Source organism: Anomalospiza imberbis, chromosome Z, assembly GCF_031753505.1.
Source record: "Anomalospiza imberbis isolate Cuckoo-Finch-1a 21T00152 chromosome Z, ASM3175350v1, whole genome shotgun sequence".
NCBI lineage: Eukaryota > Metazoa > Chordata > Aves > Passeriformes > Viduidae > Anomalospiza > Anomalospiza imberbis.
Window position 1 is genome coordinate 48,520,108 of NC_089721.1, and position 18,923 is coordinate 48,539,030.

Sequence of the window (18,923 nt, forward strand, 5' to 3'; positions counted from 1 at the left end):
TGAAAGGAGTGGCTCTTGGGCTCCCTAAGAGCACAGCCCTCTCCAAAAAAAGAAATTGACTGTTGTTAATAATGTACCGGAGGAAGAGCTGCAGTTATTGGTAATAATAATATTGATTATACAATCTATTAAATAATAGGTGCTACCAGATTTTGTCTCCAAAGAAGCCCTCTTGATATCCAAATAAACCAGCAACTCTTAACTCTGTGTTCATCACACCCCACTTCTAATCAGCTTTTTACCTTAGTTACAGGGATATCAACTAAAGGCTTGCTAAGGAAAGGAGATAACACTCACAATCTTCACCTAAGGACTGCTGAGCCAAGTAAGAATACAAACATTAAAGACTGCTAACCACTACATTTTTGCCGTTTCAGTGCCTAACTCAGCCACTTCCACCTGAATGCTGTGAAAAAGAAGCTGTAGCAGAGCCACAAAATCATAACCTGAATTTTCAAACAATTTATCAAAACAGTGATTAACAGGCACAGATTTCAGGCAGATAGGGAATGTGTAAGAAAACTGAGCTGTTGGCTACATTTGCACTAATGAACCCAGTACTAGAAAAGCATGAGGCATTTCTGAATGGACGCAGGAAGGACGGGAGGCAGCAGAGAAGGGCAGCAGGGTAGTGAGGGACAGGGCCAGCTACTCTTGAAGAAAACCACTTTGCTTTCTTCATGGAGGCCCTGTCGAAGAGCTGCACATCTCTACTCCCCACTTCGTTAGTAGGCGACTACAGAGGGATGCAGCACTATGGCACTACTGAGGTGTGGAGGGTAAAGCCTTGGAGTGCTCCACAAGAGGAGCTTCATGACTCCGACTGTGGAGGAGGAACACCAAGTACAATGGCAGCAGAGGGGAAGGTTAGGCAGCAAGGTTAGGGAAACTGTTTCAACAAAGGTGAGAAACACAATTAAATTAACACTAAAACACAGCAAGAAAGAAAACAAAACATAAATGTACTCTAGAACATGTGCTATTATTTTGGATTTTTTCAGTTTGGTTTAATTTAGTTTTTTGGGGAGATGGGAGAATAGGAAAGAGGGTTACAATTTGCCCAATCACAGTGGTGTGGTTTTTTTTTTGTTTTTTTTTTTGTTTTTTTAAATTTTGTTTTGTTTTGTTTTGTTCCCCTGCCATATAAAGGGCAGATTCCTTAATGGCCAAAATGAAAATGCCAATGTGATGGCAATGCACAATTCCCATTCTATGGGTTGGACTACACATTTTTATCTTGGCAAGAAATGTGATGTAGCTCAGAAACAAGAGTCCCAGAGTATGTTTAGTTACTAAAGCTGTGGCACACAAATGTCACATTCCCATGAGTCAACCCTTTTAAAGAACCCCGTCTTCACACCCCCACAGATATTCCCCAAGATGCCTGCACTGAATTAAGAGTGAAGCACATGGATGGATGTGACATCAGCAAAGCAACTGTGCTACAGTAAAGAAAACAGCAAGTGGATTCTTATACAATTAGTACAATCAGCAAGAAGCCATTTGTGAGCACAGAAAAAAAAAAGAAAACACTGCTCAAAGGAATAGACACAACCATTGAAGAAAAACACAAAGCACCTTGCAAAACAAGGAGAAAATATTTTAAAAATAAAATTTTCTTTGTGAATGTGTGAAAGCAAAAGAAATCACAGCAAAAGTGGACACAAAATATTGATAAAAGGATTGATAAAAGCATTGTAAGTGTAACATTTATTGATTTAATTTTGTGTAAGGACTCTATCCTTTGCCCTTTTGAAACAACAACTCAGTAGAATTTTGGAACCAACTGGCTCTGACTGGGCAAGGCAAGAAGTAACAACACACAAGTGGATGGTCATGGTGAACAACCATGCGGTCACCTCTGCCGCCATTGTTTTGATGGGTGTAGACTGCTTCCAGCTTTGTCAATATTCATAATTAGGCACCAAAGAATGCGTGATATTTAAATAACCCTGTCAAGTGCTTATAAGGCTCTTTGGTAACCATCACTCCCTGGGGAGGGAAGTATTCAATGTAAGCCACTTCATCAGTCAGTGAATTGAAGCGAAAATGATTAGAATTCAACAGCTATACATTTATTAATATTTTCATTGGATGCTCTTCTGAAAGCTGCTAGTGGCATACAAGATGCTTTTAAGAGCTAGTTTTCCATCTATTAAGCAATGCTTTTCAGAAGACTTGTGAAGCAGGGACCCACACAGCAAACAGTGCTATTGAAATGCATATCCATCTCTGGGTTGATAAAGGGGCAGATCTCCCACTTTTGGTGGTTTCTGACACCACTCCCTTGTCTGGCAGCAGCAGCAGAATTTGTGTACAAGGATCCATCCTTTTCCTTCCTTCCTTCCTTCCTTCCTTCCATCTCCCACTTTCAGGGTGAAGAAGACAAAGATACCGCTTATTTTCAGAAGTGGGAACATTGGATTTTCTAAGAAATGTCTGAAATACAAGAAATACTTCTTGCCTGAAGTATTTTGTTTAACACGTGTTACCAAGAGATTGGACAAAGAAAGAAAAGATCCTCCTTTTTTGGCTGTCAGTATTACCTTTGATATTGCTGGGATGAAAGAGGAGTGCTAGGTAAATCAGATGCCATCTGAAGGAGGGCATGCAGGTTTATCTGCCTTCCCTCTGCTAAGTGATACCCCTTTTTCTTAACTGCATTTCTACAAATGAAGAGCAAAGGACAAGGAATTAAAAAAAGAAGATATCTCAAACTGAGCTTAAACTGGATTTTAAACTGGAGTTTAAAATTGGAGTGTGAGGTTTCGTCTTCAGTACTTTCACTCCCTTGCATCTGAAGTTAAGGTTTTGAGTTTGAGTATTGAGACCACCTGAAATTCTTCCTCTGCCAAGGCTCAGCAGCCTCCAGGTCTGCAGGGTGCAAAGAGGCTCTGTGTTTAACACACAAGTAAGACTGATCTGGTTCTAGAAATTCACTTTTCTGGTTTAGATTTTGCAGTTATTCTCCCACAATCTCCCAAAATCTACAGCATGAAGCTCTTCAAAGAAATTGTCTAAACAGCGGTAGTTTTTCCTTTTCTCTGTAGGAAGAGCTAATTAGCTGGGAGGTGGGGGACAAGTTTACATCTTCTGCCTGTGGGAGTTTAAATCTTCATATTCAATTTCCTGACAATAAGACTAAAAGCCAAGGCTATTAGATTAATATTTTCCATGGTATCTCCTGCCGAATTTGACCAACCTCCTCAGCTGGAAAAGTGCTTCAGGCTTTGTCTCTGCTGGGCCAGTCAGGTGATGCCCATTGCCTTTATGGTAAGGGACTGTGAAGGCTCTTTGAGGTCAGTCCTGGGGAATTCAGTGAGAAACCCCAGATATCCTTGGACTATGGGAAGCATTGTGTATCTGGGGCTGTAATGAATGACAGGCATTGAGGTCACAGTCTGGGTCCAGACCACCAGCAGCTGTTCATGTAGCTCTGCTGAAGACTGTTTTGTGATGTTAATGTGCTCATCACTCCTTGCTGAAAACCTCCACAAGTAATGCAAAGAATTCAAGGGTCAGTGGGTCAGATGGAGGGGGAAGAATAGAGGAAACTAGTAACCTACTAGATTGGGCAGACAATGCAAAGCATCAGGTCTGGCAAGCCTGTAACTTCTCTATGAACAGCTGATGCTTTTGTCTAATGACTTTTTCATATAAAATGCATGAACAATAGAGACTGGAATCCACATTTCAATTAATATTTTAAGTGTTTTGTATCAAGTATTCATAGCAGAAAGAACTGAACTCGTGTGTTCCTGCCCCTGGTGAATGCCTTAACCACTCAGTGAGTTTTGCTTATACTCATCTTCCTTCTGATACACTGAGTACTTAATTAGTCCACACAGAGAAAAACATCTTCAACAGAGATTGAAAGAAGAGATCTAAGAACACCCTGGAGAAGAATAACAAGGATTCAGATCTCTCTAGGCAGTGGGGCTATTTGAATCTAACTCCCCTTTTTAAAAGGAACCATATTAAAGTCTCTGACATACAGATTAAAAGGAGCTGAAAGAATGATGACGGTCAAGATGCAATGAGGGGCACCACCATCTCCGCATAGGAGAAAAGGTTCTTCTTCTCTATGTTCAAGCAGGAAATTTTGGCAATTCTCTGCCTAATTCTCTATATGTGCAGCAAAGGAGGAATGGAAGCCAAAGGACAGGATTTTTATTAGACTCCTGTGCTTCAGCACTGATCTGAGCACTGTGAAATGACACGTAAATCCCTACCTTTTGGTGTGTGAAAAACAAAACAGAACCTCTCCATGAGCAGTCTTTTATGCATCATTTAATGTACACTAATGACCACACTCTAAAAGGAATTTTTTGCTCAGGTCTGAGCACCAGTGACTAGGACTACTCCCAGTTTACTCAATGGTTAAACTAGAGCAGGCTTTCCTTATCTGTACTGGGATACTGGACCTGATGGTCACCAGCTCAGTCAACTGATCAGTGATGTCACAAATGGCAGCAGCCTGGCCTGCAGTGATCATGCATTGGAGTTCTCAGGCATATGGGTCAGGCAAAGAGTAAAGCCAGGACCCTGCATTTTAAAAGAGCAAACTTTCAGTTCTTCAAGGAGGTCAGTAGGACCCCCTGGGAAACTGCCCTCAAGGACAGGGGAGCAGAAGAGGTCTGACAGATCTTTAAGGATATCTCCCAAGAGGGAAGAGCTACTGAAATCCAGGTGAAAGAAATTGGACAAGAAAGACAAAGGACTGAACGGCTGTATTGGGACCTGCTTAGCTGAACTAAAAGGCAAAAATGAAATGCACAGGTGGTGGAAGAAGGGACAGGTATCATGGAAAGAGTATAGGAACACAGTCTGGCTATGTACAGATGGGGTCAGGAAGGTCAAGGTGTAGTTGGAGCTGAACTAGGCAAGAGATGCCAAGAATAACAAGAAGGGCTTCTACAGGTATGTCAGCCAGAAAAGGAAGGAAGGTTGAAGAAGATGTACTGCACCTGGCAAGCAAGGCTGGCATGAGGATAAGGCTGAGGCACTCAGCAACAATTTTGCCTCAGTCTTCTCTCGCAACCTCTCTGCCCATGCCTCTTGACTGTTTGGTCCACAAGACAGGGCCTGGGGGAGTAAAGTCCCTCCCACTGTAAGAGAAAATGAGGTTTGGGACCATTTGAAGAACCTGAACATACCTAAGTCTATGGAACATTGTGAGATGTATCCCAGAGTCCCAGGAACTGGCTGATTTAATTACCAAGCCACTGTCTATGATATCTGAAACGTGTGGCAGTCAGGTAACTGGAAAACAGTAAATATTGTACCCATCTTAAAAAAAGGTGGAAAGAAGGGCCCTGGGAACTATCAAATTGTCAGTCCCATTACCTCTGTGTATGGGAAGATCACGGAACATATTTTCCTAGAAACTCTGCTAAGACATGTGGAGAGCAGGGAGGTGTTCAAGACAGCCAGCATGGCTTCACCAAGGGCAAGTATTGCCTGATCAGCCTGGTGGAGAGAATCCATCAATGGACAAGGAAATAGCTACATATGTCATTTATCTGGATTTTTGTGAGGCCTTTGACATGGTCCTTCTCTCTAAATTGGAGAGAGATGGACTTGATGGGTGGACAATTTAATGGATAAGGAATTCACTGGACAGCCTCATTCAGAGAATAGTGGTCAATGGATTGAGGTCTGAATGGAGATCAGTGATAAGTAGTGTTCTTCAGGGGTCAATTTTGCGACTGATTTCTTCATCAATGACATAGTGGCATTGAGTGAGCCTGCAGCAAGTTTGCAGATGACATCAAGCTGTGTGGTGTGACTGATGCACCTGAAGGACAGGATGGGACTTGGACAAGATTGAGAAGTAGGCCCATGGCACAAGGCCAAGTGCAAAGTACCTGAGTCAGGGCAACTCACAGCCCAGAAAGCCAAATGTATACTGGGCGGCATCCAAAGCAGCATGGCCAGGAGGGTGAGGAAGAGGATTTTGCCCCTCTGCTCTGCTCATGTTAGACCCCACCTGGAGTGCTGTGTCCAGTTCTGGGGTCCCCAGCACAGGAAAGACATGGACCACAAAGATGATCAGAGGACTGGAGAACTGCTCTTATGAAGACAGGCTGAGAGAGCTGGGGTTGCTCAGGGTGAGGATGAGAAGGTTCTGGGAAGATGTTATAGCAGCCTTCCAGTACCTAGAGGGGGATATATAAGCTGGAGATGGACTTTTTACAAGGGCATGTGATAGGACTAGGCAAATGGCTTCAAACTGAAAGAGGTCAGGTTTAAATTAGATATTAGGAAGAAATTATTTACTCTGAGGGTGGGTGGTGAAGCATTGCAACAGGTTGCCCAGAGAAGTTGTTGATGGTCCATTCCTGAAACTGTTCAAGGTCAGGCTGAATGGATTTGGAACAACCCGGTCAACAGGAAAGTCTTTCTGGTCATGGCAGGGGGTGGTTAGAATAAGATGATCTTTATGGTCCCTTCCAAATCAAAGCACTTCATGATTCTCTGATTCTGTGGTTGTTGAGAGATGGAAATAATGTGAAATTAGCTGATAACTGTGGTGCTGCCTTGGGAATTCAGAGAAAGGCAATGTAAAAATTAATCCTTAAAAACAATAGGAAGCCATGGATCTTGCTTTGTCAGAGAACAGGGCATATCAAATTTAAAGAGAGCTAAATCCCCCGCTTCCCTCCTTCCCATACACATGCACAAAACTCTCTATAAAGGCATACACTTCTGTTTGTTTTGTGTGGTTTCCTCAGGCAGTGAATTATCTAGGACTGAGTCTAAGATTGGCTGTTCAGTTTCAGACTTTACGATAAGCTTTTAATTATAGCACGGGAGTTTCATTACATGTTACTCTGAGCCAGCTGGAAGCAGTTACACTTTAGTCCTCCTCCCCCTCCCTCCTCACCACAGGATGTCATTTCCAAGGCCTTACCCTTCTTGTCTTGATGATTATGGGATGAAACTGCTACATATGGATCTGTATTTTCAGATGAACCAAGCGGATCCTTCCAATCCAGCATGCGTCCCCTAGCATCATAACCCTGTCGAGCGCGAGAGTCAGAAGTGGTGGTGCTTGGGACTAGGGAACTGGAGTGTCCTGTTCACATTATAAATACAGGTAGGGAAGACAAGTCTCATTAGTCACTTACCACGCTACCTCCCCATGCTCAGGGATGTACAGACTGCTTTGCTTCCTTGAATGTCTTGTCTTAGACTGAGTAATGCTTCAAAAGTCCTTCAAAATGTGACTCTGAAGGAAAAGGGGATTTGAACCTTCCAGATCAGGGTGCTAAAAGGTGCTGCCAGTGAGCTGGCAGTTCTGTGTTTCTCAACAGAGTTAAATGCTTATGAAAGAGGGTGAGCACACTTCATCTGAGTCAAGCATCCTTTGGCTGGGTTCAGCACACATGCCTGACTGAAACTGAAGAGTCAGCCCATGCTGTCTGACACTGGCTCAGTAAAAAAGCAAATAAAAAAATCAATGTAAAACAGAACAATGTCCAAAATGGCTGGAACTGAATAGGAACGCCAGAAGAACTACAAAATGGTGACATCATGAGGCACTTTACCTCATGTCCCCAGGGGAATGAAGGACTGCCTAACAACAGTGTGCTCACACTGCAGCGCTCCTTTCCAGATGAGAAATGTCCCGGGCCAGCTGCTCACACCTGCTTGCACCATCACTATTGGTCCTGTCTGAGCTGATGGCCCAAAATGGCTCTGAAATAAGCATAAGACTGAGCACCATTTCTACTCAGAGTGACTGACAGTGCAGACAGTGCCTCACCACGTGAATCTGCCCAAGAACCCTTGACTCCAGCAGCAGCTGAGACTGAGGTTTCTTGCGGCGGCTCTCTGTGTTCTCCCGGTCTCCAGGCAGCTCCGGCACCTAGAGTAGCAACAGTTTCACATGCCTTTTTTCCATTACAAATGCTCCAGACATTGTTATTGTTGCCCTGAACAAGACTGATCTGCTTCTTTCATATCATATACACCCCAACAAACAGCACACTCAGAGAACTTGCCCCACTGGAAACACAGCACAATTTGAAATGTGGTTTTCATGGGACAGCAGCATGTTTGCAGACCCATACACTCTTTGCAGCTGGATCTGAAAAGTACATCAGCACCTAAAATGCTTGAGATGCTTGAAGTCTACTGTCTCTGGAAGACAGCTCGCACATGGACTTTCCAGTGGCTCAGCTGCTTTGGGGAGAGGGCACCAAATGCCGTCCACACCACAACATTTTTACCTCAAAACCATTCTGAAATTTTCCTTTTGACACGTGTGAAAAAGTGAGTTATTTTCATCAGGATTCAAGGAGTTCTGGGCCTCCTTAATTTGATGTGGAGTAGCTATATCCCCTTACCTACTTTTCTTAAAGAGCCCATTAAAAAAAGGGTTTCTGACACATGCTCAAACACAAACCAACAGAATTGGATTATTCACAGACAGAATGGCATATAACATTTTTTGTCAGATAACACTAGACAGACTGACAGCAGCCCTCCTTTCTTCTGTCTCCTTTTGAACAGCCCAGCAAATTATTTTTCCTTCCTTAGATGAATCTCACTGGGAGAGGAGTCCTATCACCAGGCTATAGGCTGCCCTAGCATGGACCCTCTCCCTGCTCCTTTCCTTGATCTTGCTTCACTGCTCAGAAAAATAATTTGAGACTCACTGAGACAGAGAGAGATCAGCACAAGGAGGTGAAATTTAAGCCTCACATAGAAGGCACAGAGATGGGCAGGTAGAGCCTGTGCTCCTTTAGTTTATTTTAAACAGCTCCTGGACAACCATAAAGCTTTTGAAAGCTGCATCTCAAAAATGCTGTTTAAATGGCTTCTAAAGCCATACAGCCCCAGCTCTCAGAAGTCTAGAGAGAAATGATGAACGTAGATCCACAATTCTACTTCAACAATCAAAAATCTTTATGTTGGTCACCAATGTCCCCAAGCTTTTAGATGCACCCACATGATTCTTTTTATCCAGCCCTTTCACCAGCTTCATGGTGTTGAACTACTGATGAAGTCAGCAAAATGCTGCAACTTCTATTAAGATGCTATGATTTAAAGAAACCCTGTTGAATATTAGTAACTTTAGAGTAAAAAAATGTCTGTGTGCCTCTGCAAGCTTTTGAGGAGCTTTTTTGATTTACTGAATCAAATTATATATGGGAGCACTTTGGACTATGTTTCGTATAGGACATGGTCCTAATGAACTCCTTTAACTTGTATGCTTAGGAAGGAAACTTGGTTAAATTTACGGTGTTCTCACTATGAAGCTACAACTTCAACTACAACAAATTGTTAACATAATTTAGCTCTGGATGTCCATCTGAAGGTTTTATACTGACAAGGACATTGGATTATTTTTTACCCTCTCATGGTAGAATGTGTGTTTTCTCCCAGCCATCTTTCTTTAAAGCAGCAAATTAAATGTTGTGCTTTGTTAAGGCAGAGTTTTGAATGTCACCCAAATAGAAAAGAGAAGCCAAATGCTATTCTCTTTTAAAAGGTTTCCATAAGCTCCATCATGGCTGGGGACATTGGTAACACACAGATAGAGGACTACGTTTGAGCTCCAATCCAAATGTCCTGCCTGCTCCACAGCAGTCCTGCAGCGGGACTGTTTGTGTCCAAAGGGACAGGTAGAGGTCCAGCAACTGAAAACACCCCCCCTCTTGAAGCAAGACTATGCTGGATCCTGAAAGCATTAACTCCAACACTATTTTACGCTTGTCAACTCCTGTGCTCATCCTCAAGGAACAAGACAAATAACGGGGCAGAGAACAGGCTAGAAAATAGAAATTATGGAATTTTTATGTTTTCTTTTCCCTAAAGACAGTGCAAACATTCATGGGGCTCCAGTCTTCAAGATAATACCCCATTCAGCAACAACAATAATGTGTACAGTATTTGGTCAGCTTACACACAGCGCTGCACTCAACATAAGAAAGTAATTAGTCAATGCTTGATAAGGAGGTAAAAGAGAAGAAAATCTTGCCAAGTAGCAATCATATTTTGTGCCTGTGTTTGATATGCATTTATATGCCTATATCTATTTCCAGACACTTGCACTTTTAAATGTGCTTAAAGGAAGAGTTCTGGGGAAAAGCTATAAGTATGGTTAAAGAAAAACATTTCATAATACAGAAATCTAGAGGAAGTATATGCCTAAGGGACACATTTTTCAGGGGAAAAAAAAATTCTTGAACCATATGTTGCCAATACACAGAGAACTTCCCGGTAATGGAAAGCTACGGCTTTGTGAAACTATTAATGTGTACCAGATGGTCACTAGGTAGGGAGGGGTTCCACACAAACACAAGGAATCAGTATATTTATTCTCTCTGTTACTAATATATTAGTCTAGTACACACTGAGAAGCAAGCTTACACAGCTAATTGAGACAAACTTTCTTCCATTTGGTTTTGAGGAAGCAGGGCAGGAGCAGATTAAACCTTAATAGCCTGTCCCAGTTGTGTCAGAGCTGTATTTGCAAACACTTACTACTAGGCGGTGATACTGCTCCTGTAAGCAGTATCACAGTGTCCTGTAAGTGCCTGAATAGCCAGTCCCACTGGGTGAATTTCACCTCTGAGGAGCGTAGCACCACAAATGTATGACCTATTTAAGTTTCTCTTATAAACAGAGAAAAGACTGAAGTGGCAGGCAACCCAGGCCTGGCCCTCTCACACACAGCCATTATCAAGCCTTTACAATGCACGATATAGTTCTCAACATATAGTGGGCCTTTTTTTCCCATTACACCACTCTAAATTGCAAATAAATTTTTTTGAAATTTAATGAGACTTTAGCACATCTGAGATGTGGCCAGTAACTCTGTGTTAATAACGGTTAATACAAAAACAACTGAAAAAACAATTCTGCCTTTGTTTTAAAACAAAGCATCCAAATAACTGTACACATAATTCTTTTCAAATGTCTTTGTTTAAAGAAAACATATAAAAATCAAACACACACATTTAAAAAAAACACATCTGGTTTAGGTGCTTCCATTATTTGGAAAAACTTTTCATTTGGAGTGCTGTAATCAAGTAACAGAGGCAGAGTAAAACCACGTAGTGCCTACAAGTGCAGATAATGATTCAGAAAGGCTGCACTTCTGAAACTATAGCTTGTTCTGAAGTGCACTTGTAAAATGTAAAGAGTTTTTTTCAGGTTTAAAACAAAGACAGAGTTTCAATACTATCAGTATTTGATAGTTGGTCTAATATGCACAAGTCACTAGAATCTCAGAGGTTAAGATATCTGCACACTGTCCTAGTAACAGCTATAGAAATCTAATTAGACAATTAGAGGGAAAGTTACATCAATACTATAGAAGGAGAAAGGACTATGGCTAGGGGGTAATATAAGGGCCCAGTTCACTAAGTATTGATGTTTCCAAAGGTAATTGAAACTGCTTAGACTTTTGCAGAGTGATCTAGTTTAATCTCCTTGTTTAAATCTCCTGCATAATTTCTCTCTGACTTTCTGCATCCAGACCTTCAGTCTGCTATTCTCTCCTTGGGTGTCAATAGAGTCACCTGTGTGGACTTTGCACTTGTTTGCAACTGATCATGTGAGACTGCCTTAGGAAGAGAGCCCATGTGCTGAAATCAGGAGGAGGCTGGTGCCAAGAATACAAAGATTAAGGACTTGGTTCTACTTTCATTCACACTGCTACAGATTGGCAGTAAGTCTGTTGAAGGAGGATGATTTATAGTGGCATAAGTGAAGAGAATCAGGCCTTATGACTTATTTTGGAGCTTCAGATGACTTTGGGTATATTCAGCCCACTGAGCATTCACTTGGTATTCTGGTACCAGTGTTCTGAGGCTTAATCTATTGTGACATACCATTTACCTTTGCATTTAACTGTACGCAGTAACATCAAAATAGATAATTCATAAATTTTTTTTTTCAAGAGGCAAAATTACTCAGACTGGTCTCTGCAGTTGGCAAACATGAACATGTTTACCGAGTCTGGTTTACTACCTCATCCTAGAATTTTTTCACCCTGATGTGGAAGATGAAAAGAAAGCCCAACTGCAAAAATATCAGAAAAGGTATTTTACCTAAACCAATAAATGGAGGAGCTGACTTGCATAGAGAACATGTTATCAGGATGTACCTAAGAGGGGTCAATGAAATAAACCATAAAAGACAGGACATGAATGGGAACCCATGTTAATGCTGGGTCAGTGTTTCTCCATTGCACCTGTCTGTAAGGTCCTACTTTAAAAATAATTTTAAATAGGCTGGCTTCATTTATGGAGTCCGTTTTTGGGCTTGACATGCCTAGACAGTAAAATGTACTCTCTTTTGTTAACTGTACTCTCTTGGACTACAGCTTTTTTCACTCTGCTGCTCACTTGAAACACTTTTCTGCTTTCTTGGTCAGATTAAAACATCTGTTTTTACTAAAGTATCTACTAATAATCTAGCTGGCAGGATCCAGAACGACAGTTCCACAGCTACAACTCTGCAGACTATGGAATTCACTTAAAAGCAGGAAATCTAGAACATTTCTGGCATATCAGCACTATACTATACTATACTATACTATACTATACTATACTATACTATACTATACTAATCAGCAGTATGGATTTTATTATTACTCTTTAATTACTGCTCTGTGCATTAGAAATACAGCAATTTCACAATGAAAGAATGTATAAACCGTCTCTGCAGATGAAACTGTGAGTCTTCCATATATCAGGAAGTCTCAGCTTGCCTTTGATTTTGCACATTCCCTTCACTGGTTTTCATTACCATACATTCAAATAAGTTTCACCTGCTCATTTTTTCATTTCCTGGTAATAAACAGTAGGGGGAATTTGATTTTATTTTTACAATGTTGAACAGCATTACTGGGCCTCCAGTTATTTATATTCTGCTGTACTGAGCTGTCATTGGTTCAGTTTCATACCTACATACTCTGCAGGTACCAGATGAAAGGATCAATTAAAAGTTCATCACAACTTCACAATAACCTACCTCTTGCTGTATTCAGCCAAACGTATGATGAATTTGATCTAGCCCTAATGAACTGCTAGTCTTGTACAGCCTGAAAGCAACTTCACAAGGAAGCTCCCACCCCACATGGAATTTTGCCATTGACTTCACTGGCAGCTCTTAGCTTGTGAGTACTTGTCTTTGTTCAGGATATCTGTACAAACAGCTATTGCAATATATGTCTAGGTTTAAATTTAAAGTGATTATATATTCTGCAGTGACTCCTCATGAAGATATTTATTCTCCACTCCAAGAAACAGTATAATCTACTTCCAAATATGCAGAACAAAGTGGTAGAAAGCACTGTGAGCACAGATTAACAGCTGCCTCGTGGGAACCTACTACTCTAGGCTTGCAGAAATGATCCTCTTCAGTTCAGGTCATTTAATTTGCTATGTAAATTTGAATGGACAACATAAATTACTCACTCTAGAAGTGACAAGAATCTTCAGAAATTGAGGCATAATCTAGTCTCAAACCACATGGGTAAAAGACTATTTTTCCTTATGAGAGATCTTTTTGTAACCCAGGGATAGTTCTGCTTCCCCTAAGGTATCTCTGACTGGCTGCTGTAGCAGTAATGACACCAGCCTGGACAGCTCATAAGTGGGATGTGAGCTACTATCTTGTTTGTTTTGGTGAACAGATAAGATGCACCACTGTACCCAAATGTTTCTTTGAGTGTTCAGATGAAGCATGCTTGTAATCATGTCCTCTGGCATGCCATTAAAATAGGCCATATCTGACTTTAATTCAATGGAGACAGTTTTGAGGAAAGACAAGAAAAGAGGGATTGAAAACCAAGAGGTATGACTTCATCCTAGTTGTGATTAGTGAATTGGGCCCTCAAAATCAAGACAAAACAAGTAAAACTATTTGAGTACAGGTACTACTACCTAACACAAGGATTTGGGAAGAATTTTTAAAAACACTCATAAACTGACCATACACTGTATAGTAAGACATTTTTTGATCAGGTGGAGCAGTTGAAATGTCTATGAACAAAATAAATTGGGAAGAAACATTAAATATAACAAAAGTATGAAAATATTTAAAAGTTTAGTAAAAAGTGATTCCTCTAAAATGGATTTGTTGTCAATAAATATTGAAACTAAGAACTTCCTTACCATTCAGGGCTACGAAGGAATCTGAAAGACAAATAATGGGAAAAATCATTATTTCTAGCTTGTTTTTTCTTTTAAGTAGTTTGCTGCTAATAAGTGTTAATGTTTCAGCTGGTATTTATAAGCAAGTGGTTTGTATGCTAAGGACCCAGGCAAAACTAATATTCAGACATACCCAAAAACAATGTCTGGCTTTGAAAGTGCTCATGATCAGCTCTGAGTAGGAGGTACTGAAGTAGGAGGGCCGTATCCCCCGTTTCCTTGTAAAACCTAGTCTAAGACAAGGTATTGCAGGGGATGCAGCCAGCAGTGTGAGTCAATGAGGACAAAACTCAGGTGACCCAAGATCACAGGAAGTAATAAAATCAGCTGTGTTAGCAGGGAATGAAATTTACTCCTGTGGTGTCAAGGTCCAATGTACCATTCAGGGCTAAAGAGGGATTTAAGCAGGGTATAGGCTTTGTTGCTCTCTGCACAGAAGCAGATCTCTCTCCATGAGCACAATGTGCTGTTCCTGAATAATTTCCTACCCTCCTTTTATATGTAATTGATATCAGATACACTCCACTCCTGCCTAACCTATTTGCCCAAGGAGAGCGGAACTGGCTGAAAACGGCAAAGACACACCAGCTGGGAACTGGCCTGATTTTGGTGCTAACCCATTTTACAGGGTAACAGAGAGGAGGCCTATGTGTACACCTCCGTCAAAAATGTTTGTGACAGTCTATATGACCCTATTTTAGGTCCTGAGGCTGAAATCCTTGTATTCCTTCAAGCCCAGTGATCAGAGTAATTAATGTCTCTTGAATAAGGATGCACAAGGCATGAGAAGGCTCTGGCTTTCTCCAGAGCGTCTGGCCCACACTATGTACCATGGCACAGTCTAGCCCTCTGTTATTTTTCTCTGTATTGCAGAAGTAATGACTCTCTCACTGTACATTGATTCCTCAGCTTCATCAGTTTATTGCATCAGTGCAAATTACACTGAAAAGACTGCAAGTCTTGATTTCATGAGGTTTATAAATAATATTTGGAGCTCAGAATCAAACCAACCGTGGTGAGAACATTTGGAACAAGAGCTATCCTGAACACAGATGTTGGTATTCCTGAAGGCTCAGAAATCAGCAAGGTTTCTTTGCATGCAGTGCAAGCTATGCACTTTTAAGCATTTCAGTACAAAGCTGTAAATGTTTAAAGACTGTGTTTAAGCTTCCAGCTCATGCTGTCAGTACTTAAGGTTTACCATTAAAATTTGTTAGGCAGTGCCAATAGTACCTGACCCTTAATACCATGAGGTTTTCCAGACTGTATGTAAAATTCCCTAAGATTCACAAACAAAGAAGTTGTCATTTCTTGATCAGGATCCAAAGCTGAAGATATATTTCTCTGTCTCGCTGTGCTGCATGGGAATGTAGTCCAAATCACAGACTACACCAAGAAACCAGGCCACTTCTGTACATTTACATTAACAACCCAACAACCAGGGCTAATAAAGACAATGACCCGAATTCATTATGCCATTGCTGTAATCAATATCCTCTAGAGCTGAGCTTTTCTTATTATGCAACCACTCTGAAGTCCAGTGTTTGTATAAATCACATGAACTGGGTATTTTCCTCAAACACATTTAAACTACAGTTCCTCTTCTGAACCTGCACCATTAGCTACATTGCTGTCCCTGTTGGGGGCTTATGTTGCTACAAAAGAATGCTTGACAGGTAATGGTGATTTGAGGCATTCAGAAGGATACTGTGACACATGGTAACTAGAGGTAAAAGCTTTGCTTACTTTGGCAGTCGCCCAGGCCATCTGTATTGCCACGTTCTATATCCTGTTCAAATGCCAGTCTAAATAATAGAAGAAAACAAAACAGTATGAATAACAACAGTCATAGGCATAACCAGAAAGAAATTATCACATGCTCAATTGAAATAAATCCCTGCTGTGAAACTGGCTATTTCTCTGGAAATTCCACACAAAGGCTGAAAAAATGTAACATACACACTTGAGCTATTCATTGTTGCTTAATGATTTCTTGGTTTCTGATGATACTTTATATTATGACTTTTTAAAAATCCACAGCGTGCCTTGTTACCAAGGCAAGAAAAGACTTGTATTTTTTAAACTGTTAAATATAGGATGTTATCAGAAGCAACTGTAACCCTACTTTAACCTGTGCACAGAGTAGATCAGGTGCACTGGCACTTTGGTGTGAAAAGGAAGCCAACCTGTTAGGCAGGTACTGTGCTTGAGGAAGAAGCCTGCATTTCAGCAATCACTTAGGTACAGCACCAGATGAGGCTGCAGGGCATAAGGTCCATCCCACAAAAGGTATTCCCTTTAACTCAGGGACTCTACTGACAAACAATTACATGCTTTTGTAACTGACGTGTTCAGCTTATGCTCCCAAGTCTCTCTGTGATTTTGGATAACTATTGAAGCTGTTCTTCGAACTTGCTATGTGGTCAAAGGTGAATGACAAGAACCTTGGAAACTTCCAAACACAAGCTCTTGCCTATATTAGGATCCTGCCCTTGAGGCATAATTACCCTTGTAGACAACTCATTCTAACTCTGTGTGTGTTCTTAAAACACCTGCTCGACTGTCATCTACTCCAGGACGAAGACTAACATCTCTGCCTCTTGTTGTCTAGCTTAGAACTTCACCAGACACCTTCACAGATGATCTGGACCTCCTTCTTAAGCACTGGACAGAACATGAGCTGCCTTGCTCACTTTTGTATTTCCTCACAGCAAGCTGCACAGCCTCTGTCTCGATGGATCTACTGATGAAAGTGGGAACTGCTTTTAAAAGCGAGGTATAGAAGTCCCCTACAACTTGCCATGGAAGCTGAAGAAGCCTCAAGCACTTTTGGAGTGATGAAAAACCTGATACAGACACAGGTGCATTTTAACACTATCCTACCAAATGTCAAATCAGAAACAGCCCACACTTTTGTAGTCAAGCATATACAGACACATACAGCTACAGCATCCTCAGCAGATGGTGGAAATCAGCAAATTAAGAACAAGACAGAAGCACAGGGATTGTAATGTGTCCATTAGATACTGAGGACCTGTAGAGAAGCAGGGTCAAGTGGCGTCAGATGTAGGGCTGTCAAGGCTCTGTGATGTTTGTGCTACACTTCCACTACTACCATGAGGGAGTATAGCTGATAGCTCAGAGTGGGCAGTCATGTGGTGTGTCAGAAGTGGCCAAGAAATGTGATCTCTGAAGTGGGTTTGCTCCCTGTAGCCTTCACAGACTTTCATTATCATAAAATAATTAAATTCTCCTGTTAAGCAAGGGGAGATCCAGCACTTCTGTAAACTGTTTTAAGCCCTTACTGTGCTCTGTTATTCCTCTTAGTAATGCACAGTAAATTAGAAGAACTGGTTTTGTTTTCAGTGGACAAATTACTTCAGTAATTTAATTTGGATTCTATTGCCTCTTTAATCAGCTGTGATGGCTCCAGTGTAGGCTGGTCCAGACATATCCATTCAATTCATTCCTTTCAATAATACACGGACCTTAATACAGCTCTTTCATTTTCTTCTTCCTTCTCTTTCAGCAGTTACCAATCAGCTGATTGTTCACATCAAAAAAATTTGTGAGACATTTCAGAGGTGAATGCAAATAAGATAGAAACAAACATTTCCCGCATTTTTCCCTCTCTAAAAGCCTCATGTTTCAAATAGCTTTGCCCAAGACTGCCTGGCACCACTGCCAGAGCTTCATGGTTCATCCAGCCAGAGCCCTTACTCACTTGGAGCCAAGGACCAGCTGCGTGCACACCCCGCTCTCCTTCACCCATCCGCAGTACGGGTCCCTGGATGCTATGCAGGTCCTTGGGAGAGAAGAGCACAAGGTGGCATTCAGGAGTGCTCCAGCTTGCCCACTGCCCAGGCCTCTGACAGCCACCACAAAACACGTACTTTTTGCATTTGCCGTGACGCTCACAACGTCCCAAGGGAACCTTGATGACACAGGTGGAGAAGGTGATGTACAAAGCACTGCTGGGCTTGTCAAGCTGCATGCCAATGATCCTCTTGTCCTCCATGCCACCGTAGCTGCACCTAATTTGGATAAAAGTGGGATGTGGTTATTACAAGTGGGCTCTGCTGGGAAGCCAGGGGAAACCTTAATTGTCCCCCAGGCTGAAAAAATAAGATCACAGAAACTTCTGCCAAACAATTTGTAAGAAAGGTAGAATTGAACAAGTCAAGGAAAAAGAACACACAACAGCCACTAAAAATACTGACAGACATATAAGCAAGTATTAAAAATGTACGTGATAGTTAAGAATTTGGGAGTGACAACCACCAGACAAGTTTCTGACGGCCCTTTGTTTTTGTGTTTATTCTTCTCCAGCACTCAAAGTAGCTGAAATTTCTGCATGATTATGGCTCACTTCAAAGCCCCCTTTAGGCATATTTGAGGAAGACTGAAATGTGGAAAATTTCCCTTGGAGAGCAGCTTGCTGCTTGTTGCATTATTTGGAGAGAAATCTGGAGTTTTTATAGGATTAGAAAATTAATCTTCCTTTCCAGAACTTAATTTTTAATTATCCATCAGCTGCTGCATATGATGGGTTATTTTCTACATAGACTGAATAAAAAAATCTTATTGCAATGTAGAGACTGATAAGCAGACATCCCCTCCCTAAACAATTTAAAATTACAAAAAACCTTGGCTTCTCTAACCACTTCCGTTTCCATGGGACAAATTATTCTCTGGGAAATCAGAAGTCCAAAGTCACCCATACATGAGTACAAAGAATCAGATACACAC

General features: G+C 41.3%; 1 protein-coding gene across 4 annotated transcripts in view; it reads right to left on the reverse strand.

Moving 5' to 3' along the window:
• The window catches only part of SEMA6A (semaphorin 6A), a 128,986-nt gene that overhangs the window by 21,094 nt on the left and 88,969 nt on the right, over positions 1-18,923 (reverse strand). For 2 of the 4 annotated variants that reach the window (XM_068176435.1, XM_068176436.1), the window contains exons 14-19: positions 18,068-18,208; positions 17,899-17,979; positions 15,921-15,979; positions 14,136-14,156; positions 13,953-14,003; positions 6,914-7,078 (exon numbers count right to left, since the gene is read on the reverse strand). In XM_068176435.1, coding sequence (XP_068032536.1) covers positions 6,914-7,078; positions 13,953-14,003; positions 14,136-14,156; positions 15,921-15,979; positions 17,899-17,979; positions 18,068-18,208 — 518 coding nt within the window. The remainder of the gene's footprint in view (positions 1-6,913; positions 7,079-13,952; positions 14,004-14,135; positions 14,157-15,920; positions 15,980-17,898; positions 17,980-18,067; positions 18,209-18,923) is intronic. The other 2 variants (XM_068176437.1, XM_068176438.1) reach the window with 2 other exon arrangements.